The following is a 22,712-nucleotide window of genomic DNA, read 5'->3' as shown; positions in this document are numbered from 1 at the left end:
CCTAAATGCATTTTAACATTTCCCCAGGCAGCAGTCAATTGTGTATGTGAGTGTGTATCCCTCTTTAAATGAGGAATTGTAAAAGGCATAACAGAAATGGCTTTGCATGGGCCTGCATTTTCTTTTATTTTGAAATTTGGAGGCCCTAGATATTTTCCCAGTATCCATGACTTATTTAGGAATGGAGTTTATAGACTCCACTACCCACCCCACCCCCAAGAAAAGCGAAACAACGAAATGACATAAAAAGATGTTGGAGGTTTTATCCCAACAGGTAAGTTTCTTTTAAGCAAAATATTTATGCCGATTTAGATTTCACTTTTACTGTTCTGGTTTTATTTCACTTAAAGCAGTGACGTTTTTTCAGACAGCTGAGAGCCACATTGCTGGGGAGTTCCTGATGCGGCTGGGTTATATAATCTGACTCAAACTGGGCCTCAACCCAGAGAGGTCAACATGTTCTTTATTTGATTGGTCTTTTAGGCATTTAAACGCACATGCATATTTGAAAGAAAAAGTCTATTAGAAAGGTTACGTAGAGTCAGCTTGAATATTTCATCATGCGAATTCAAATGGATTCTTCCCCTCTCCAGGTTGTTCTGGGGTGGAGGGGGGGAACAGGCTTTCTTCCTCCTGAGCACTATTTTGAGGTGAGCAAACGACTGAAGGGAAAGCTGTGTCCAAAAGGGTCGCCGGATTTTTTTTCTTTTTTTAAATTTTTTTGTAAGTTGTTTAATGCTGTGAACCGCGCATCTGGCGGTTGTGCCCAGGTAAGGTAGAAAGCGTCAGGCCACTTCCCGCAGAAGTTTCCACCAGGGCGCGGCCCACTCGGGGCCGCACTCCCCTGACCCTGTCGTTAGACCTCTGTGCCGAGGGGTCGCCCTCAACCCCTGCTTGGCCTCCAGGTCCAGGTCTGGCGTTCCGGAAGGTGGGCGCTGACCTGGGCCGTGAGAGTTCAGGGGAGGGGATAGGAGCCCCCAAAGACAGAGAGGGAGGCGGGGGGTGAGGGAAGGGGGTTGCGCGACGACGTCGTAAGTGATGCTGAGAATCACCCCGAAGGCCCCGCACCCGAACATTCAGAGGGGCAGATTTATCGGTCTCCCCTCTCCTGTCCCATCCCCTCTGCTCCAGGAGTGACCATTTTTCCCCAAGAGTGGGGACACGGATTGAAGGCCGGAGTTCCAGCCAGAGCTCTAGTTCTGCGCGGGCCAGATGGAGCTGTTTCCGTTGCACAGACGACGTTCACACCTTCCCATCGCTGGGCGTGGCGAGGAGGGGCTGCCCCGGGCTGCGGGCTCTTTGCGCCCAGGGACAGGGCCTGGGGACATCTGAGGGAAGTGATCCGGGGGGCTGCCGCCCACCGAGAGGGGCAGGCTTCGACAGTGCCCCCCTGCTCCACACGCCCGGCGCCTCGCCGGCCCTCCCTGAAGGCGTCCAGGCGGCTGTCCCGCGACACCTTCCACCGAGCGTCCGCCAGCAGCTGGACCCCGCTCTCCAATGGTCGTCGCCGCCCGGTCCCCGGGGCTCCCGCACGCCGGACCAGGCGCGAAGGTCACCGCCTTGTACCACCTTGGGCTGCCCGTCCATTTCCAAGAGGCAGTCGGTGGGGAGAGGGGAGCGGGGGCGCTGTGTTCCCTTCCCTCTCATCACCACCCTCCCACCTTCCAGCGGTTTCTGAAAGTGAGTTAAGGGAAGCAAAAGTCACTCTTCTTTCCGGAGGCATCAGAAGAGTTTAGGAAAAGGTTGGAGGGTCTCTCTGTCTGTCTATCCGTCTCTCTCTCTCTCTCTCTCCAACCCCCTCTTCTCCTCCCTTCTCTCTCTCTTTCTCTCTGCCTCCTTTTGTCCCTGCTTATCCATTTATTGATTATCTTTCTAATGTATTGATTATTACCTGCCCACTCATTCCCCTTTCCATCCATTTCCGAAATAAGAAATCGCCCTCTGCCCTGCTTCTCCTCCCAGTGTGAAACATACACTCAGCCTTTGGGCTCGGCCCGCAGAACAGAACTGGATTTACATTTATAAAGCAACAGGGTTGAGGTGAAGGCAGCCTAGGGGCACGCACCCCTTCCTCACCTACTCCCCGACCCTTGCCCCGCTATGCCTCACTAGAGGTGCCTTGTGGTGGTATTGGAATCACCGAGAACCGAATTCACTGAATTAAGGAAGGATTGTGGCTGCAACTAAGTTCACAGAATTTTTTATCTAAAAATACTCACTTTGGTGAGAGTTTCCCCAGCTTTTTTTTAAAAAGGGGGAATTGTAAAAATACAGAACAGCCCAGAGAAGAACTTAAGAAACTCCTTGTGCCTATCACTCAAAATTTACAAACGTTAGGAACTTGTAGTTTATTCGAGGTGTTTTTGTTGTTGTTGCTGTTCCCCCACCTGTCCCCAGGAACTGCGTTTCCTGTTCTTCCTCTCTGCCTGGGTAGCGGTCATTCTCTCATTCTCTTCTCTCTCTTTCCTTTCTTATATTTCGTCGTCCTTTTTCTTTTTTCCTTCTCCCACCATCTCCACTACCCTTCCTTTTCCACCCATTCCCCACGGGCTTCCTTCTTTCTGGAAAATATACTTGGAAGAGCAGTTTGGTGATTGACAGGGACCTGGGGAGGGAAAAAAGAGAGAGAGAAAGAGAGAACCAATGACAGACCCAAGCTGCCCGAGATGACCCCTCCCCCCCGGGTCTGGTTGGGGAAAGGATGGGTAGTGTAAGGGAGGGGTCCTGCAGATCAACTGGAGATACCTGAAGCTGACTTTGCGCTTTGAGTTTTCACATCCCAATCTTCACAGGCCAGGTCTTTTCAAATGCCTTTTTAGGGAGTGGCAGGAGGGCTTTTTTTTTTTTTTAATTATAAGAGAAAAAGGTCTTCAAACAGAAAATTCTAAATGATTTGCAGTTGACATAAATTTCTAGCAGTAGATCATTTGCTTATTATTTTTGGCATGTCGTGAATGTCAAGAATGAGAGAACCAAAAAAAAAAAAAAAAAAAAAAAAAGCTCCCACTCTGTTAAAACTTAGCAGTCCTGTTAGAAAAATAAAGCAATGGATTCTTTACTAGGAGTTACACACTCTACCCCAAATGAAACAAATGTCAGAGGGGGTAACAAAGTGGAAAAAGTGTAAAGTGAATTTCAAAGGGCTCCATAGTAAAGCGCAATCTGAGATTCACAGAGAAGTAGAGACGGATAAGACAGGAATTAGGTCATCTCGTCCAGACCCCAGGAAATATGTCTAGATCAAAGCCTGCTCTGTTAGAATAAACAAAACAGGACCCATTGGACCCTACCAATATTTTCATGTCCGTGCTAAGAGCTGCTAATCTAACCAGCTCTATTTGATGAAAGGGGGTAAAAATTACAACTGTAAAAATGACGACGTAATAAATGTCCTCTCAACTCTTAAAGGAAGATAAAGATTTAGATTGGAGCTAAAAAGTAACAAGATCCAGGCCCAGATCAACACAAACTTCCTGGAATTTTAGCAGTAAGTAAATTATCTAATCCTAGCCATTGTTCCCTCCCTGCTGCCACCCTCACTCCCACCCATCCTGTGCACCCCATGCAATTGAGTATGCCAGATGATTTACATTAAAAATTTGTTAAATTTTAACTGCAGTCTGAGGACATTGCAGGAGGCCTTTGGGGTTCACTTCTTTGGCATTCCTTAAAGACCCACCGGTTTTCTGTCCCCTACCAACCCCAACGTGGACTGCCCCCCAGGCAGTTGTTGGGGTAGCAGGCTGGACTTCTTTGTGTGGATGCTTTCGTTAAGCCCAGTCTTAAAATTTGGGCTCTCTTTCCACTGTGAAGGGCAGATGGACAGAGGCCTGGCACGTGTGTCCCATCAGCCTGGCTTGGGGTCCACACAGTTCGGCAGCTCGTTGATACTTTCGCAGCTAAGCTCAAGTACTGTGTAAGTACTGGGTAAGGCTTTCTTTCACCACTGACTTGATGGCCTTCAACCAACAACCAGGGAACATTCGATAGATAGAAACATCTACAAAAAAGGACAGGAAATCCCAGAGAAGGAAAATTGGCCCAGGCTAAATCCCGGGTTGTAGTAGTTCCTTACTGAGCCGGGCTTCCTCTTAACTGTTTAAACATGGGACTTGGCTCCTCTCATGTTTCTGTGTCCATCTGAGCTCAAGTTGAACAAAGACTAGTGGGCCGCGTGTCAACCTGGCTCCAGTGCTTTCTGAAGCTAGGGACTACGACAAAGGGGGTGGTGAGTGTGACTGGCTTTTCTGAAGGCCACCAGGAACAGACCATTTTCTGTGTGTGGCCCCTGGCTGCTCACCTAGCCAAGGGCAATTCCAGGATCTGCTTTTTACTTACATTCTGCAGAGGGCTTTGAAGACAAGTGAAACTGCATTGGAGGCCACACACAAGTCAATCCTTCCTTATGAGACCCAGACTGGGACCTAGTCCAGCAGCACCAGGCATAGCTGAATCCTGACACAGTACAGTCTGTTAGGTCATGGATGACATCATCTTGTCATCACAACTACATTCAGGATGAGGTCCTGGAAGTCACCTGGAAACATGGGTAAACATGTACACATGGTAGACCCCTGCTCCTGAGATTAGGGCCAGACAAAACATAACTATACTAATCAGCCTGCAGACCTGCTTCTGTATTCACAATTTGGAATTCTCCGTGTCTCATCTAGCTTGTGATCATAACAATCCCTTTAACAGATGACAAAACTAAGGCCCTGAGAGCAAAGAAGGAACATTTGGACACCAGGAGACCTGGAGCTATCACTAGCCTGAATGCTAACTTTGGGCATTTGGCAATCATTGCCTGATCCATGGTACCATTCCCCAGACTGTACCATGAGAGGTTAGACTTCTATCAATAGGCTCCAGTAGCTTCCTTCAGACTCTTGCCATGTTTATAACTACATTAGTGGAATCTCATCTTTACTTTCACTTATTGAATAATTTAAGCTAACTCCCCTTTTAAAACTTAAGTATATTTATTTCAAAAGGAATGGGAAACATTACATTCATTTATCTCCAGTAGTCTTTCTAATCCTGTGCCAGAGAAACCCTTATAGCGCAGAATGGCTTTACACTGGTGATGTGCCCCAAATTCAAAGTAATCTGAACAGATCCTGCTGCTTCATTCATCAACACCCTTTCTGGGTTCTCTTCTAACCAGCTGTCTCTTGTTTCAGACAAGCATGAGGTCTGTAGGTCTTAAAGAGTTTTATTTAAGCCCCATCTCCCCCTGCCCATATCTGTCAATACACACCTTTGACCTGGCCCAGAGTTTTCCAAACTGCAGGATGTGACCCATTAGTGCAATAAGAAATCAGTAGAATGTATCATCACTAGAACTATTTTTTTTAATATAATAGGACAGAAAATATCAGAGTATATCACATATAGTAAGGGTAAGTGGTGTCTTGTGAAGCTTTTGTTTCAGTTATATATATGTGTGCACTGGGCATGGTGCCATTCTTAGTGTGAGTTGACATCCCAAAAGTTTGAGCCGGGCATGGTGGCTCAGGCTTGTAATCCCAGAACTTTGGGAGGCCAAGGAGGGCGGATCACCTGAGGTCAGGAGTTCGAGACCAGCCTGGCCAATGTGGTGAAACCTCATCTCTACTAAAAATACAAAAATTAGCCAGGCGTGGTGGCGAGCGCCTGTAATCTCAGCTACTCGGGAGGCTGAGGCAGGAGAATGGCTTGAACCTGGGAGGCAGAGTTTGCAGTGAGCCGAGATTGTGCCATTGCACTCCTGCCTGAGCGACAGAGCAAGACTCCGTCTCAAAAAAAAAAAAAAAAAAAAAACACACAACAACTTTGAAACAGGCCAGGCGCAGTGGCTCTTGCTCCCAGCACTTTGGGAGGCCCATTGCCTGTGGGCAGGCAATGTGGGCAGAATGTGGGCAGATTGCCTGAATCCAGGAGTTTGAGTTTGAGACCAGCCTAGACAACATGGTGAAACCCTGTCTCTACAAATAATACAAAAATTAGCCTGGTGTGGTGGCATGTGCCTGTAGCCTCAGCTACTCAGGAGGCTGAGGTGGGAGGATCATTGAGTCTGGGAGACAGAAAGTGCAGTGGGCCAAGATTGCACCACTGTACTCCAGCCTGGGTAACACAGCAAGACTCTGTCTCAAAAAAATTTTTTTTTTAAAGTTTGAAACATAAAGAAATGAGAACTATTTGAGATGATGGATATGCTAATTACCCCGCTGTGATCACTATACATTATATGTATCAAAACATCACTATGTACTCCATACATACAACTATTATTTATCATTTAAAGAATAAAAGCTACAATAATATTAATTACACATAATTCTTGGTTTAAAAAAGTTTGAAAGCTATTGACAAAGACTCTGAAAGATATGGTTATTCTCTCTGTTTCTCAGCTGAAACACAGAACCAGGATCCTCAAGAGAGTGGACTGACACTCAGGTTTTTGAGGATGGAGAGAGCAGGGGTGAAGACACAGGAAGATGAAGTGGGTTCCTGAGTCTCTTTGCCATCACTCATCCACTGTGCAGTTTTCTAGCTGCTACTTCTGCGAGGAAAGAGGCCAGCGCTGGCTCCTGGCGCTGGCTTGTGTGTGTTCTCCCCTCGTAGGCTGCTTCCACATGGAGGATTTTAATAGCAGTTCGTCGTCAAGGGGATTTCTCCTTAAACACACACTTGAGTGCAGAAGGGGAAACAAAAACCTTGAGCAGGAAAGCTTAATGACTGCAGCAAGCAGCACTGTCTCTTTAAGATCCCTCCCCCATTGGTAATTGGGCCCAGCTCTTGGGTAACTAAGATAACATCCCTCCCAAATCCTGCCATTTCTAGGCATCCTTAGTCACTGTGTTAACTGTAGGGTTTAGCATAGCCTAATAGTATAAAGTACCAAGAAGTCATTCCTAGAAAAGTCCTTTTAGAAATGCTGCTCTGATAGGGAGGTTGTCTGAGGACTTCAACAAAGATAAGATTCCACCTCTAACACACACACACACACACACACACTTATTTACCTAAATGTCCAGAGCTAGGAGTGGCCAGTGAGGAACTTCTTTGGATATATAGAGGTTGGTCTGAGTTGAGGCCTGAGTCAGTTAGAATTACCCCTCTCAATCTGGGAGCAGAAGTGACTTGCCCAAGGTCAACTTATGAGTTGAAGATAAGATACAGTATCTCATTCTTGATTCTCAATTCAATACTTCCTGTTTAAATGACAATAATAACAATTAAAAAAAAAACCACACCCTAGTAGTTCCTTTATTGGCATCAGCTCTTCAGCCTCTTCGATCCATGCCCTTTGGCAGGTAACTTACAGTCCCTCCCCACTTCCCTGCCTCTTTGGGTTTGACTATGTGACTTGCTTTGGTCAGGAGAGTGAGGTCGATGCTATGGTATGCCAGTTCTGAGCCAAACCTCAAGAAGCCTGCATGCACCTCTGAGAAGCACATGGCATGAGAAGCACATGCCGGCTGCTCTCAGGAAAAGAGTGGAAGCCCTGTGGAGCAGAGCCATCCCCAGCCAACCCCAGCCAACCCCAACTACAGTGTAGCTGGAGTGAACCCAGCTACACAGAGTCTACCCACGGCTCTGTAGGAATGAATGGTGCTTGTTTTAAGCCACTAGCTTGGGAGCGATTCCTTACTTGGCATCATCGGGACACAGTTAACCATTTCAATAAGATATATTTAGTAATGACAGTAAAATGTGTGCAATGATAACCATGTCAGACATGGCTTTAGATGCTTTATTTGAATTAACTCATTTAATCCCTGTAACTACGACAAGAGGTAGATGTTATCATTGACCCCATTCTATGGATAAGGAAACTAAGGCGCAGAGAGGTGAAGTGAAATGTCTAAGGTCACCCACCTGGTAAGCAACAAGAATGTGAACCCAGACCGCCTGGCCATAGAGCACACATGCTGGTTCTTCATCACTATGCTGCTATTTTGCCCTATCTCAAGTCTCCCCAAGAAACCTGTTGACAGTCCCTCCCTAACTAAACCCCAAGTCTGGAATTATGAAAGAAAGAAAGCTCACCCTGCAGCTTCCCCACTCTGATGTTCTTAACTTTCTCTACTTTATATACAGGTCTCCAGAAGAAGAATCCTCAGCAATTTACAGGCAAGAGATTTGCTCTCTAAACCCCTCCTTCTGCCAGAAGACCTCTCCTACCCAGAGTCCCTCATGCTCAGCATGCAGTGAAGACAGAAATAGCAGCAATCTACGTGAATTGTGGATCCACGCACTCATTTCAAGATCTTCCTTCAGTGAGCAATGAATGCTTCATGCATGTGATCCTCACTACCTACCCTACAAAGACCTTGCTAATGCTTAGAGATCAAATTATTCATGTATCTTTTCAGTAGAGGAAATGATCTATCCACCTAACAGTGTGTGGGCTTGTATCCCCTCCTTCTTTTTCCCTCTCATGGGAAAACAAATCAACTGTTTTTCCTTTTCCTTCTCACAGACCGCAAGTCACACTGTCTTTCACCAAGGAGGAAAAGTTGCATCTGAGTTATCGCTGTGAAGAAATGGTTTGCAGGCATGAGCAGCTGGCATCTTTTTGTCTCTATGTGAAGAGGATCAATGCAATTCATGTTGTCTTGTTCGCACAAAGCTAGATTTGAAAATCCCTGGAAAATCAAGGAAATGTTTAGAGAAGTTGTTAAAATTTGGGGAAACTTAGGAAATGTGAGAGGAAGTTCAGGTTTTCATAGTCTGGATGTGCTGTGGGAGAAGTGAGAAGGGGTGGGAAGATGGGTAGGGGGAGCGTCCTTCTTTTCTAGGCGCTCATCCCCTGATTGGCCAATGTGTTGGTTTCCTAGGGCTGCTGTAACAAATAAAGCAATAGAAATGTATTCTCTCACTGTTGGGAGGCGAGAAGTCTGAAATCAAGGTGCTGGCAGAGCAGTGATCTCCTTCATGCCTGTAGGGGAGAATCTGTTCCATGCCTTTCTTTTTTTTTTTTTTTTTTTTGAGATGGAGTCTGGCTCTGTCGCCCAGGCTGGAGTGCAGTGGTGCGATCTTGGTTCACTGCAAGCTCCGCCTCCCAGGTTCACACCATTCTCCTGCCTCAGCCTCCCAAGTAGCTGGGACTACAGACGCCCGCCACCAAGCCCGGCTAATTTTTTTTTTTTTTTTGTATTTTTAGTAGAGACGGGGTTTCACCATGTTAGCCAGGATGGTCTCTATCTCCTGAGCTCGTGATCCGCCCGTCTCACCTCCCAAAGTGCTGGGATTACAGGCGTGAGCCGCTGCGCCCAGCTGTTCCATGCCTTTCTTTTAGCTTCTGGTGTCGCTGGCAGTCCTTGGTACTCCTTGCCTTGCAGACACACTCCAGTCTCCGTCCTCACCATCGCATGACAATCTCCACCTCATCTCCGTCTGTGTCTGTACCTGTCTCTGTGTCTCTTCTCTTCTTAGAAGGACATCAGCCATACTGAATTAGTGCCTACTCCACGGACTTCATCTCATCTTGATTACATCTGCAAAGACCCTATTTCCAAATCAGATTCCTACCAGGTTAGAGAGAAGCTGTCACAATAGCTCAGGTGAGGCACGATGAGGACCTAAGAAGAAAAGGAAGTATGAAAGGAGCTTTGGGTATTTTTATTGTTTTTTTAAATCAGAGTTCACAGTTCAGAAAGACCGTGGCTCTCAGAGCTACAAGGGTGCCCAGAGCCCTCAGGCCACAAATCGGAGACTCACAGACTGCTGGGCTCACAGGTGTGTTTTAGTTGGCTCGGGCAGCATAGTTAACAAATTTGAAAGTGTTGCCAATGTTTAAAAGTCAGGAGGTCTCCTATAAAAGTTCAAATTTCCAGATTTTATTTTTTTTCGAATGTCAGGTGATCTAGTGTTCTTGCCTTTTCACATTTCAACAACGGGCTGGCACAAAGGCGTGACCATCCCCTTTGGAGGGAACAAATCTGCTCTCCACCTTTTCTTCATTCCCACCCAGCCATCTCACTCATCCACCCGCCTGACGACCTGTGTCAGTTTTGACTTCTTGCAAGGGAGGAAAGGAAGGCCGAGAGACAAAGACTTTGCTTCTGTGATGAGTGCAACCACAGATGAGTCCAGCAGGGGCAGGTTGGCGTGGAATGGCCCCAACTCAGACACCTTCAAGGTAAAGAGACAAAGATACCAAAGAAGGCAATGCAAGGCCTACAGGTAATTTCAAGAGAAGGGCTCCACCCAGAAGCCAACCTTTGGGTTCAGACAGGACCCTGGATTTCCTGCAGAATTTCTTGCCGGACATGCTAGAGAGAGAAAGGGAAAAAAATAACACAAGGGGGAGAGGGAGTTTTGCTGATGATCCTTTGCATGCTGAGGCTTTGTGCTTTAAAGGGAATTTCACATTCTGTTTTTATCAACTGTACAGTGCAGAGCAGATGGCACCATCATTCCCTCTTCACAGGTGGGGTAATGTGGGTCTAGAGGATTTACTGTGACCTCACTGAGGTTTGATAGTACGTGATAGGGAGCTATTTAAATTCAGGATGTCTCCCTGTGAGCCCAATGCTCTTTCCAATGAAACACCCACTTTTTTTTTTTTTTTGAGGTAGGATCTTGCTCAGTTGGCCAGGCTGGAGTGCAGTGGCACAGTCATAGCTCACTGCAACTTCAACCTCCAGGCTTAAGTCATCCTCCCACCTCAGCCTCCTGAGTAGCTAGGACTACAGGCATGCACCACTACGCCCTGCTAAGTTTTTAAAAATTTTTTGTAGAGACAGGCTATGTTTCCCAGGCTGATCTTGAACTCCTAGACTTAAGTTTTCCCCACACAGCCTCCCAAATTGCTGGGATTACAGGCATGAGCCACTGTGCCTGGCCAACACTCACTATTTTGAAAGTTGTATTTGTTCTCTGGCCACAAGGCTCTACCTCATTTGTGTCTGAAGTTTCAACTCAGGCCTGGTCACAACGAAAGCTAAAAAGGTTAGCTTCCCCCAGAAGGGACTGAGTTATCTAAAGAGAACAATCTCTAATTAACCACTTACCCAGACCCTCCCTCCCACCTTCCCTCTGCCCTCTCCTGCTTCCTTCCTTCAGCAACTAGTAAACTATTAAACACCTCCTAAGTGCCAGGCGGTTTGGTAAGCACCAGGATTGCCCTCTGGTGCTCACAAAGCAGTGGTGATCCCTGTGTGAGCTCACAGCGTGCAGTGAAGTGTTCTAGACGTACAGAACACTAAAGCGAAGCCACAGAAAGGGAAAGGGGCCCAGGAAGGCCTTCTCAGGCCCTGGGAATGTGCCTGACTGACCAGGTGGAGTTCATTCATTTATTCAGCAAATACTTAGTGAGCATCTACTCTGCACTGGGCACTGTTCTAGGTGCTGAGGTTCATCAGTGCCCAAAGCAAAATAAATATCTGCCCTCAGGTTGCTTATACTCTTGCGAAATGACTGGAAGAGTAATTTACGTGACTTTAGGCAGATCCTTTTCTAAAAGCTATTGCATTGCCCAAGTGGATTATAGATCCTCATAACAGCAATAACTGCTGTAGATATATTTACATTCTGTATTATTAGCGCACAGAGCAAGGCAACAGTCAATGCGGTGAGAGGTAGACCAAACAACAAATGGCCATGAACAAGCTAAATAAGTGACCTCATTTCCTGAGGCTTCTGCTTCTGGAAGTCTGGAGAACCAGAAAGTCCTACTGCTGTAGAAGTTCTAGATGCAGAAAGAATCCTTTTCACAAGAGCGTAACCGAGACAGTCACAGGCTGCATCCAAAACCTGAAAAAAGCAGCCCCCATCACGGTTCCAGGGGGGATTATTCCTCCCCAGGCAAGGTCCACTTCTTGTCTAAGTTACTTCCAACCAGGTAAGGGGCAAAGAGCAGATTTTTTCCACAATAAATGTCTTTATGATGATACGGGAAAACAAAACAAAACAACAACAACAAAAATAAGTAGCCGTCCATGCCCCCAAATAAACAAAGAAAAAGAAAAAAGAAAGGTAGCAATCCTTATCTATGAGTCCTCATTCATCACGTAGAGTAAATCTGAGAAGACCGGTGAGTAGGTGGACTTGACGGTCACAGGGAGAAGGGGCCACTCAGGGAGCACGCACAAGTCACGCTTTGCTTCTGCTCTCAAGCCTTGTGGCATCCTACTTTAGTGCCCTTTCATAAAATACAGTGCTGATAGAAATTCGGACTTTAATTCCAGTTCCCTTTAACAGAATGTAGCAATTTGGGAGAAAACAGAGTGTTTATTCTTGAATTAGTGATGGTCGTTAGAAATAATAGTTATCGGCTTCAAAGGACAGAGAGATAAAGTTAGGAGCCGTGGTCAGTTGAAAGAAACATTTCTTGATTAGAGAGCTACAGCATACGCACGGGGCTTGGATAAACGTGGTCTTTTTCTGACCACTGAAAGAAAAGAAGCAAGACCTGTCCTAAAATTACCAAAAGCTGTTGCAATTAAAAAAAAAAAAAAAAAAAAAAAGTCCATGTTAACTAGAGAAAAAGAGAGAGACATTTTACAGAGTAAAGGAAGATCACATAGATGACCACGCCAAGGAGATGTGTAAAGTGTCGCAAAGTATCATGGGGAAGAGGAAAAGGGCCATGAGTAAGATTCATGACTGTTACGGGTTAGTGAAAGAAATCTCCACTGATTCCGCAGTGTTTGCATTTCTCTGTTTTTTAAAATATGAAATACTATACAACATAGTAAATATGTATGCTTAGTTGCATTAATAAAGAACATTCCCTGTCTTTTAAAAATAATCTAAATGAGCTGGGCACGGTGGCTCACGCCTGTAATCCCAGCACTTCGGGAGGCCAAGGCGAGCGGATCACTTGAGATCAGGAGTTCAAGACCAGCCTGACCAACATGGAGAAACTGCGTCTCTACTAAAAATTCAAAATTAGCCAGGCATGGTGGTGCATGCCTGTAATCCCAGCTACTCAGGAGGCTGAGGCAGGAGAATCACTTGAACCTGGAAGGTTGAGGTTGTGGTGAGTTGAGATCGCGCCCTTGCACTTCAGCCTGGGCAACAAGAGTAAAACTCCATCTCAAAAAAAAAAAAAATCTAAATGGTAAAACAAATTTCAGGGTCTATCGCCCACTTGAATGAACCTTTCTAGAGCCAATAAGTTCAGATTTCAAGGTTTCAATTCAGGCACTACAGTTCACCCAGAAAGGCTAAACATAGGGATAACCTGTGGCCTCCTAATTCCAGAGCAAAAGTCAAAGTACGATCAGGTATTTTGTTACTCTCTGATCATTTATCACTAAAAATCACACAGCTTCCATCTTCTTCTCTGTCAAAGCTTTATTGTGATACATCGTGCTGGTCTAAATCAATGTTTCTCAGATTTTCTCGTATATTTAAATGACATAGAATGCTATTGTCGAAATGCAGATTCTAATCCAGTACATCTGGGGAGGGGCCTGAGATTCTGCATTTTGACAGGCTCCCAGGTGCTGCTGCTGCTGTCGCTGCAGGCATGTGGACCACAGAGTTAGTTCACTCATCACCTCTGTTCCAGCCAAGCCCACAATGTTTGAGTAAGGGAATATTCTGGAACTATGATCCTCAAAATTTCCAGTGCATCCATATCACCTTGGAAACTTGTTGTAAAATGCAAATTCCAGGGCCTTGGCCCCAAAGATTCTGATTCGATGCTGCTACCTCTCTATGTGGGTAGACCTGAGCCTGGCGGCATCAGGACCATGCAGTCAGGGTCCTGCCATCTTCCCAAACTGGCCTCAAGCTTTTCTTGGAAATCTCCAGCTTTGATGGACTTTCTTCTCTTCTCTGAATGTGACATGCTTGCTCTGTATATTTGAACTTTAAAAAATCAAATCAAACCTAGAAAATTGCCCCCAAATCTTCCCAGCTTCCTGGTGACTCTATCTTCTTCTTTTTTTTTTTTTCTTTCTGAGATGGGGTCTTGTTCTGTCACCCAGGCTGGAATACAGTGGTGCAATCATAGCTCAGCTCACTACAGCCTTGACCTCCCAGGCTCAAGTGATCCTCCCATCTCAGCCTCCCAAGTAGGTAGGACTACAAACATGCACCACCGCGCCCGGCTAACTTTTGTAGAGACAGAGGCTGGTCTCCAACTCCTGGGCTCAAGCTACCTGCGTGCCTTGGATCCCCCAAAGTGTGGAGATTATAGGCATGAGCCACTGCATCCCTGGCTTCCTTTTGTTCTTCAGTTCTCAGCTCAAATGTCACCTCCTCAAAGGGACCTTCCCTGACCACCCAGGCTAAAGTAGTGCTGTCTCCCATAATCTCTCTTTTTTTTACCCCGTAGTCTCTCTACTGCCTTCACAACCCCTATTACTCTCTGGAATGATCTCATCTGTGTGTTTGTTTATTGATTCACTGTCTGTCTTCCATGGGAGCAGGGGCTCCACCTGCCTTGTTCCCCTCACTGAATTCCCAGTGCCTCACACTGTGCCAGAGAATTGAATGAATGAAAGGATGCGTGAGTCCATCCAGGTTGGGAAGCAAGGTGTAGAATAAAATAAACAATGTCATGAGCCCTGGCCTTAGAAACTTCAGACTGCAGAGTGAAGCAGATGTGAGGGTTTAATGAGGAAAAGGATCAGATGAGTAGGAAAGGAATTGCTTTGCTTCCTTCAGGGTGTGGAAGAAAATTAAATTAGGAATAGAGGATGGCAGCGTGTTGCAGCTTTCTTGTTCATGTGCTGTATAATACAACACTCTTTGTCCTTTTTGTGTGTCTGATTTTGAAATCATAAAAATACGTGCTCATGGTAGATGATTGGGGAAAACAGAAAAAAACTAAATAAGAAAACATTGATGGCATTGTCCTACCACCCACAGAGAGCTATGGTTTTCATTTTTGTGTTTTTCCTTTTGAAATACTTTCTGTATTTTCAAATTTGTCTATCTTACAGAATTCATATAGGGCACATATAATTCCATGTTCTGCTTTTCTCTCCTGCCTATAGTATCTTTACAAACATGTTTTTAAATGATTGCTTAATATTCCATTATGTGGATGGAAATACATCATTAATTTTATTTATTTTACTCTATGTTCAGAAAAGCATTCTAACTTTGTGCTAGCTCTCTTTTAAGTGGAATAGAAACATCTAATAAATGAATTTTCCCCTTGTTCAGAGTAGTGGTTCTCAGCTGGGGATAATTTTGCCCTCCAAGAGACATTTGGTCACGTCCAGAGACATTTTGGGTTGTCACAACTGGGGAGAGGAGGGTTGCTATTGGCATCCAGTGGGCAGAGGGCAGGGTTGCTACTAAACATCCCATAGCACACAGGACAGCCCCCTAACAAAGAATTACCCAGCCCAAATGTCAATAGTGCCGAGGTTGAGAAACTCACTATCTAGAACAGTATCAGGGTTAATATTCAACATCCACTTAAAATTCAAATTAGCCCGCTACCATTAAAAGTACAGGACTTTGCCCTGGGATTCTGCATTAGAATCATGTCTCAGTTAATTAGAAGCCTAGTTACTAGAATCTAGAATAACTGAGTTACTAGAATCTAGAATAACTGATATTTTACCTGCATAATTCTTATTTTATTAGAAATTTTAACATATCAGTTATTCCAGTGAAACTGGAAAGTGAAACTAGAGATTATATTTTTAAAATTAAGTTGCAGGAATGGACTTACCGGTTCTGGAATTCATCCTCGATTGGGTCCATACTTTCATGTGAACATTGCTGCATAGAAAGGATGTGAAGCCAGTCCCAGGCTGTTAGTTGATTGAGCTCAGTAGAAAGCACTTTATAAGACACAGAAGTGATTTGGCCATTAGATAAATTAGATCTCTAAATTCAAGAAGGAGTTTTGATGAGCGCTTAGTTAAGTGTGGATGTTTGGATCGTGTTCCCTGAGCCTTTCCTTGAGTGGAGGTTTCACAACTGTATAGCTTTTGCAATATGTGAATTTGTTGGGGAATTCCACATTTAGTGAGCAAAATCACTGAAACCACCCCCCTTCCCTTCTGTTGAGAAATGTGCTCATCCCTTTTATCCCAGACTTAGATCTTTGGGACTTTACCCGACCTTTGCACAGAGACAATTGGTATTGAGACAATTTGTTATGATATACCTCCTGCGTGATCCAAATACCACTGGTTAAATCCAGAACAAAGAGAATGTATGTAGCACCTTTTCTCCCATCAGATTCTTGCTGGGGTTTATTGTGAATAGAAGAGGAGTTTACCTTGGAAATGTTTGGAATTGTGTTTCAGATATTTAGAAGATGAAACAAAAAGTCTTCCCAGATGGATGCTGGGTAAGAGATACAAAACTCAACAGAATCAGGAATTGCTGCCTGAGCTGTAACAATGGAAATGCAATCTTTAGTTAACAGGGACTCAGAATTTAGGGAGGGTGAGCGTGGGCTAAGGTCAGTGATTCACGCCTTGAGATCGATTCGTGCCTCTGACTAGATCATGTCTGTGTGCTGCGCTTGTTGGCAACTTTGCCTCCTGCAGTATTTTATGGGGCTCATCTGCAGAGCTTCAGACTGGCAGTGAGGGGTCAGTGGAGCCTCACTTGCTATCGGATCATCTTCTGAGGGAAGGCATTTTCCCTTCTCCTCATCTCCTCTCCCCAGGATTGGCTGAAAACAAGAAGTTTTTCTGGGCTCTAATCCACAGCATTGGCTAATGACACAGACTGTATCATTTGGGAGGCCTGAGAGAAGACAGGGGGAGCTGGGGAAGAGAGACAGAGTCCTGAGACTGGAAGACAATTTAAAATAAGCAATCTTGGGCTGCAAGAGAATATGTTGGCTATAAAATAAGTGCAAGAATAAAAGAGATGGATGAGAAGTCAATTCTCAGGTGCAGTATTTTATTTTTTCTGCTTTTAGCCGGCAACCTTTGGTTTCCAAATATTCATTTTCTTTGTAATTTTCCATTAACACATTGATTCAGATGCTGGAAATGATATCGCTAATGCTTAAGATTTGCAAGGCTGTAGAAAGGCAAGCACATTTCTCACTGGCAGAATATATGTATGCAGACATAAAAAAGTACCAAAGCATGCAAGTGGCCACACAAGAACGTACTTTCTCAAAACACACATGCACATACAGTCCAACTGAGGAAACCCCAGCTGGAGAGGACTGTAAACCTAGGCAGTGTGACAAATGGGATTTGCTCATAGTCAATTGAATCCCAGATTCAAACAGTTTGGACTAGAGTTGGCTTGTTGTGGTATAGGTATTAAGAATAAGTGGTTGAAGGGAATAAACTTCAAAATGTGGACAAATGTGCTTCCAGCTTCAGAATTTCTCAAAATAGTGACTCCAACTTAAGTAGAAATCTCCAAGTCAAATCTTGATTCAACAATTCATCTCTGATTCAACAATTACTTAGGCAGCGTCTATCTGCCTGCCAGATACCATGGCGAAACCGTGTGAATATGATATTAACATTGCCCTCAAGAATTAGAAGACTAAGTGGGGCATAAGACAACTTACAAATAGTTGTCAAGTAAGTCATCAAGCCCTGGTTCAAACTGACTTTGCAATTCTAAGAGCATTAGAATTGGTTCCTAAGATTTCTTTCAAATAGTTCCGTTAATGAAATAGGCCTCCCAGTAGAACAGAAAGTCCAGGTTGTGGTTAACACTTTACCTACCCATTAATAATGGCGTCTGTTATTGGATTCTTTGTTAAAAACAAAAGGGGCTTTCTTATCAATGGAGTTGAGTGTAATACGATTCTAGAATTTTTAGCCCTAGAACAATTTGCATCACACTAAGGGAAACTGAGGTGTAGAAAGGGTAAGTGATCTGGCCAAGGTGACATAGCCTGTTATTTGAAAGAGTTAGGAGCAGAATGCAAGGTTGTAGATTTTGAGTTTTCTATGATCTTCCTGTTCTCGCATGCCTCATTCATAGTAGAACCCATGCCTAGAAATCAAGTCAAACAAAGATATTTGCTGTACTGGGTTTATATGCTGAAAGATGTATCCTGATCCAGGCAGGAAAGACAGAAGAAGATTCTATTGAAATAAACCATGTAAAGTGCACAGCAGAATGTCTGCCACATAAGAAAGTTCAATGAACTTAAACTACTATCCTCATCTTCATCATCATCATTACTATCATCATTTTGTGTCTTACTTTAAGCAAATTCAATCTACAAAAACCTCTACTTTAGACCAGGTGTGGTGGTCCATGCCTGAAGTCCCAGCACTCTGATAGGCCGAGGAGGAAGGATCACTTGAATTCAAGAGCTAGAGACCAGCCTGGGAAACATTGTGAGACCTGTGTCTACTGAAAACAAGCAACATCAACAACAAAAAAGTTAGCCAGGTGTGGTTGCACACCCCTGCAGTCCCAGCTACATGGGAGGCTGAGGCAGGAGGATAACTTGAGTTTAGGAGTTTGAGGCTGCAGTAAGTTATAATCCAGCCACTGCATTCCACCCTGGATGACATAGTGAGGACCTGTCTCTTAATAAAAAAGAAAAAGAAAACCTCTATTTAAAGAACTAGTAAATTTACTTCTTATAAAGATTCTTCACTTTACAAAGGCATCTTTAATAGTTTACATTTTGATCTGCTCTCCGAAAAATTTATGCAAGTGTAATACGTACCTTGTCAGGTAAAAGAAAATACATTTACTCTCAACTCGCCTACATATTTGCATATAGCATGAGAAATGTTAATTAGATTTTCATTTGTATTGGCTACATGACAGTGATAATAAAAGATGTCCATAAAGTCTAGAAATATAGCTATTATGAGTTGTTTTTATGACTGCAGACGTCTTTGACCACATCATTAAATATTTGTCTGTTTCCAGACTACATGGGTACCCTGTAGAGCATAAACATAGTAAACAAGAATAAATTGCTTAAAACTTTGGAGGAATTCCTAATGTTTTGTGTGCTTGGTTTTTAAAAAAAAAAAAAAACACACTTTTTTTTATGAGGGAATCTCTGTGATAATAAACAAAACCCCAAAAATTTACAGAGAAAGAAATCATTTTGACTTTATTACTCAGTATTGGTTCTATAAACCATGACCAAATTATGACAAACTCTGACTCAAAGGAGGATTGAGTTATTTTGTTTGAGTTAGTTTAATATGTTCAGAACTGGGCAATTTTTTTTGTTGTTGTTTTTTGTTTTTCTAAACTTTGTCTTTCTCCGAAGTTTTACAATTAAATCATCAGGGCTAATTTTTCTTAGGCATTTCTGAGGTCTACAATATGGAGAATTTTATCCCATAGAGTTTTTCTTTTAGTCTCCTTCCTCAGGTTCATGCTGGAACTAAAAACAATTTTAAGGATAATGCTTTAAAATAAAACCCTAAAAAAACGCACACACACACACACACAGAACAGATTACTTTCTAGTTTGGCTCCTAATATGATCAGGGGATTATCTGTAGGTATGGAAATATGGGGCTATTTCTCAGTTTTCTGTGCTCAAATTAAACTGGTTTCCAGCTTCTGCGATGACAAAATCATAGCCTGGGTGACCATCTGCTTGGTCAATAAGTGGCCAGCATTGGCCTGAGTCAGCTAATTGTGCATAATTGGGATTATGTCGCAGGAATGGCAGTCCCCTCTCCAGACAAAGAAAATCACGTTTGTGCTGTTTCAGGTGACCACTGATCTCTCCTGGCCGGTGACAGCAGAAACTTGGGTTGTTGCAAAGTCTGTCTCTGCAGACGGCCAGGACAGTAGGGATGATCAATTCTGGGATAAGCGCAAGACAACAGGCAGTGGGGGAGGGGAAAAAAGGAGAAAGGGGCTGGAAAATAAGAACAACACCAGGGGAAAAAATCTAGTGCTGGAAAAATTATCGTCACCCAGCTTCTAGATCCTGAAATACAGGCACATTTAGTGTCTGATTCCTGTATTTGTACTGCAGAATCTGCAATGATTTTGCAATGGTTCTGAAAGGAATCAAGTCAGATACCTTGGGGGCCAAGCAGGAGCATGACAGGCAACCCTCAGCAAGCAGGTGACTGGTTGTTGTTTTGGAGCAGCACTCTTCACCCGGGGTCTTGGGGAGAGACTGTGCTCCCGTGGCACCAGAGCAAGGGCCTGGAGCTGTGGCAGCAGCAGCAGCAGCAGCAGGAACAGCAGCAGCACACTGGGGACAATGGCTGTCCGTGGTAAGCAGGTGGAAGGCTGGAATAAAAATCCTGTTCCCCAGCCATGATATTATAGTGGAAGAGGAATAGGGTGTTTCAGCATTCCCTAAACCCCTTTTAGAGAGAATGTCAAAGGCACTGTGGCTGACGCAGTGACAGCAGCACTGTAAATTCTGGACAGAAAAAAGTTGGTGCAGCCGCAGCCCAAGGTCCCTCAAACTCAGCACCATTGTCGTTTGGGGTTGGACATTCTTTGTTTTGGAGGCTGGTCTGTGCCTTGTAAAATACTTAGCAGCATCCCTGGCCTCTACCCACTAAACACCCGTTGCACCCCTTCTACCTCCTCCCTGCCTTCCAGGTAGTGGCAACCCAAAACCAGAAAGAGCCTTGCCAGCACTTGGATTACCTGGGGAGTCACAACTTCCTTGACCTGGCATGGTGTGTGTGCCCGTGTTCACATGTGAGGGTTTACATGTGGCTGTCCATGTTCTACTGACTACCCGAGAATGTTCCAGGAGTCAACCAGCTCTTGTTTTAAATCAGTCCAAATGCATGGGTGCAAAGGCCACAGGTGGAGCCAGAGGGTGTACAAAGAGGCTGCCCATCTCAAGTCCTCAGAGAAATTGCTGTGGCTGAGACAAGAGCCTGTGGCTTCCAGGCTGACCCTACAGACAAATCGCTCCCAGATCCACCTACTCACCCGATACCTATTAGGAGATGGTCACTAGCTCTCAGGACACAGAGGGAAGAAAGCCAAACAAAGTTGCACCCCTTAGGGGACATACATTCCAGAAAGTAGAGGCGGCACGGAAATGTATGGGTAATTTCAGGGAGCATGGCCTTCCTCTGGCTTAGACTCCTCCAGAAGCTATGAAGCTCCAGCTTTGGGGTCCCTGCCCACCAAACTCCCTCTAAGACCCGGGAAGGATCTTGGCAACATGTTCATATATTTTTATGAAATTTGCAAAAGTATGATCATTTTTCTTGAAGAGCGCCTCTCCTCCAAATTGCATAAGCCACAGACCCCAGAAAACCAGAATCTCTCCCTGATTTTCAGCTTCCTGTACATTATAGAATCGGGCCCTACTCGAAATGTATCAAGAAGGAGAATGAGAAACACACATCCACTTTTAATTCACTGACAGTGCAGCATAAAGAATACAACATCATCACAAAATAATGAGAAAATAAATTGCAGCTGGCCCATTGCATTGGGTGGTTACTAGGGTGCTGAGTGCAGGGACATGGTTGCTCATATTCACACACCCTAAAGTCGAGGAAGCAGTAGGAACCCGGACCTCCTCACTAGAGGGATGGGGAGGGAAGCTGCAGTCTCTGGTTGGGAGGGGAGGAGCAGCTGGCCAAAGGCCCTTTTGTAGAAACTGGCCATGCTGTTGCTCTGGGCGGGAGGCTCCAGCCTGGAGCTCAGGGCCTGCCCCTGGCTTTCTTCTGGCCATTGTGAGCCTGTATTGATCAGGCCGGGAAGCAATAGGGCTGCAGCAGCTGAAGCTCTAGGGTGGGCCGCATTGATTGGGCCCCCGCCCCGGGATATTTATAGGATGCGCCGGTCTAGCAAATAATCGGGGAGAGCTTGTTTAACGAGGGTTCAGGGTGCTCTTCGCTAGCTGGTTAACTTTAAGTATTGGAAATGGAATTGATGCGCACATAATAATATTATGATTCATACAAACCACTTCTCAGGCAACTCAATATATTTCATTACCTCCTTTCTAGCAAATGTATTGATTTCTGTTTTGCGGTTTTATAACACAATTTCAAGGCTGTTGTGGGCTTAATGAGCCGTGTTCTTATGATGTTTAAAAAGATTTGAAGCTATTGTTGAAATAAATATTATGGATCACCCCCTCCTGAGGCCCCCTTCCCTCTCCCGGCTCTCCTCGCTCCTCGCCCCCACCCCCATCCTGGGCCCTCCCTGGCCCGGGAGAAGTCGTCCGCAGAAAGCCGGGGGCTGCAGCTTCGCGGCCCTTTGTGGCCCAGATCAAAGGACCCGAGCGCCACAAAGGCGGCCCCACTCCGGCCGCGCGGCCACACACAGCCGCACCTGCAGCGCGGCCAAATGTCATTGTCGCTTCTGCGGGGCGAGCGCGGGGGACGCACCTCGGAGACGGCAGATGACTCTAATAACGCTTGATGGGAATTGATGGGGAAGGAGGCGCGCGGTGCCCAGGGCTTTTTATTAGCTGCCTCGACTTCTCAAGCAGCAGCCCGAACGTCTGCACCTGTGCACCCCCTTTCTCTCGGCCTTTATGGAAGTTGACAGATTTTATTAACTTTAAGGAAGAACTTTCCAGCGTGCACAGGGCCGCAGTTTATTTTGTATTCATGCGAAACGGAAACCGAAAAACCCACGTTTACATATTTACCGGCCTCCATGACCTCCCTCTGGGGCTCCACAAGTCACGCTGCAGATTAATTTTGTCATAAAATTGACTGGTGTGCTAAGGGACGTTGGGGGTTCGGGGGATGTTGTTGGATGTGAGGTTTTTTTGTTTTGTTTTGTTTTCCGATGGGAAAAAGCTATATTCAATTATCTAATATCTCCAAGGAACCCCCCAAAGACTTTCCAAATCGTGCAGAAATTGGAATTCTTTTTAAGAGCGTTTGCTT

The 22,712-nt window shown here is 44.9% G+C and overlaps 1 protein-coding gene and 1 long non-coding RNA gene across 3 annotated transcripts in view; one reads left to right on the top strand and one right to left on the bottom strand.

Annotated features, from left to right (window-relative positions):
- Nucleotides 1-239: 239 nt before the first annotated feature.
- Nucleotides 240-18,908, bottom strand: LOC106995013 (uncharacterized). Of its 2 annotated transcripts, XM_077985643.1 has the most exons (5): nt 15,632-18,908; nt 7,008-7,196; nt 4,339-4,537; nt 2,388-2,605; nt 240-1,674 (listed from the first exon to the last, which is right to left on the bottom strand). In XM_077985643.1, exons 4-5 carry the CDS (start codon nt 2,439-2,441, stop codon nt 1,243-1,245), a joined length of 486 nt encoding a protein of 161 aa, XP_077841769.1. In that variant the 5' UTR covers nt 2,442-2,605; nt 4,339-4,537; nt 7,008-7,196; nt 15,632-18,908; the 3' UTR covers nt 240-1,242. The 2 variants fall into 2 exon arrangements, with proteins under 2 accessions (XP_077841769.1, XP_077841768.1); XM_077985642.1 differs by having other exon boundaries at nt 2,388-4,537.
- The window catches only part of LOC114674299 (uncharacterized), an 87,081-nt gene continuing 73,949 nt past the window's right edge, over nt 9,581-22,712 (top strand). Inside the window, exon 1 of the long non-coding RNA XR_003725333.2 lies at nt 9,581-10,129. This is a non-coding gene — a long non-coding RNA (uncharacterized LOC114674299). The remainder of the gene's footprint in view (nt 10,130-22,712) is intronic.

Source organism: Macaca mulatta, chromosome 20 (assembly GCF_049350105.2).
Source record: "Macaca mulatta isolate MMU2019108-1 chromosome 20, T2T-MMU8v2.0, whole genome shotgun sequence".
In the NCBI taxonomy this organism is placed as follows: Eukaryota; Metazoa; Chordata; class Mammalia; order Primates; family Cercopithecidae; genus Macaca; species Macaca mulatta.
This window is presented reverse-complemented; position numbering and strand designations above follow the sequence as displayed.

Bases quoted from the DNA above. Each gene is read 5' to 3' on its own strand.
- LOC106995013 (XM_077985642.1), bottom strand. From the start codon at position 2,441: ATGACCGCTACCCAGGCAGAGAGGAAGAACAGGAAACGCAGTTCCTGG. The intron at 1,675-2,387 runs GTGGGGGAACAG...ACTCACTTTCAG, and splicing joins AACGCAGTTCCTGGGGACAG to AAACCGCTGGAAGGTGGGAG.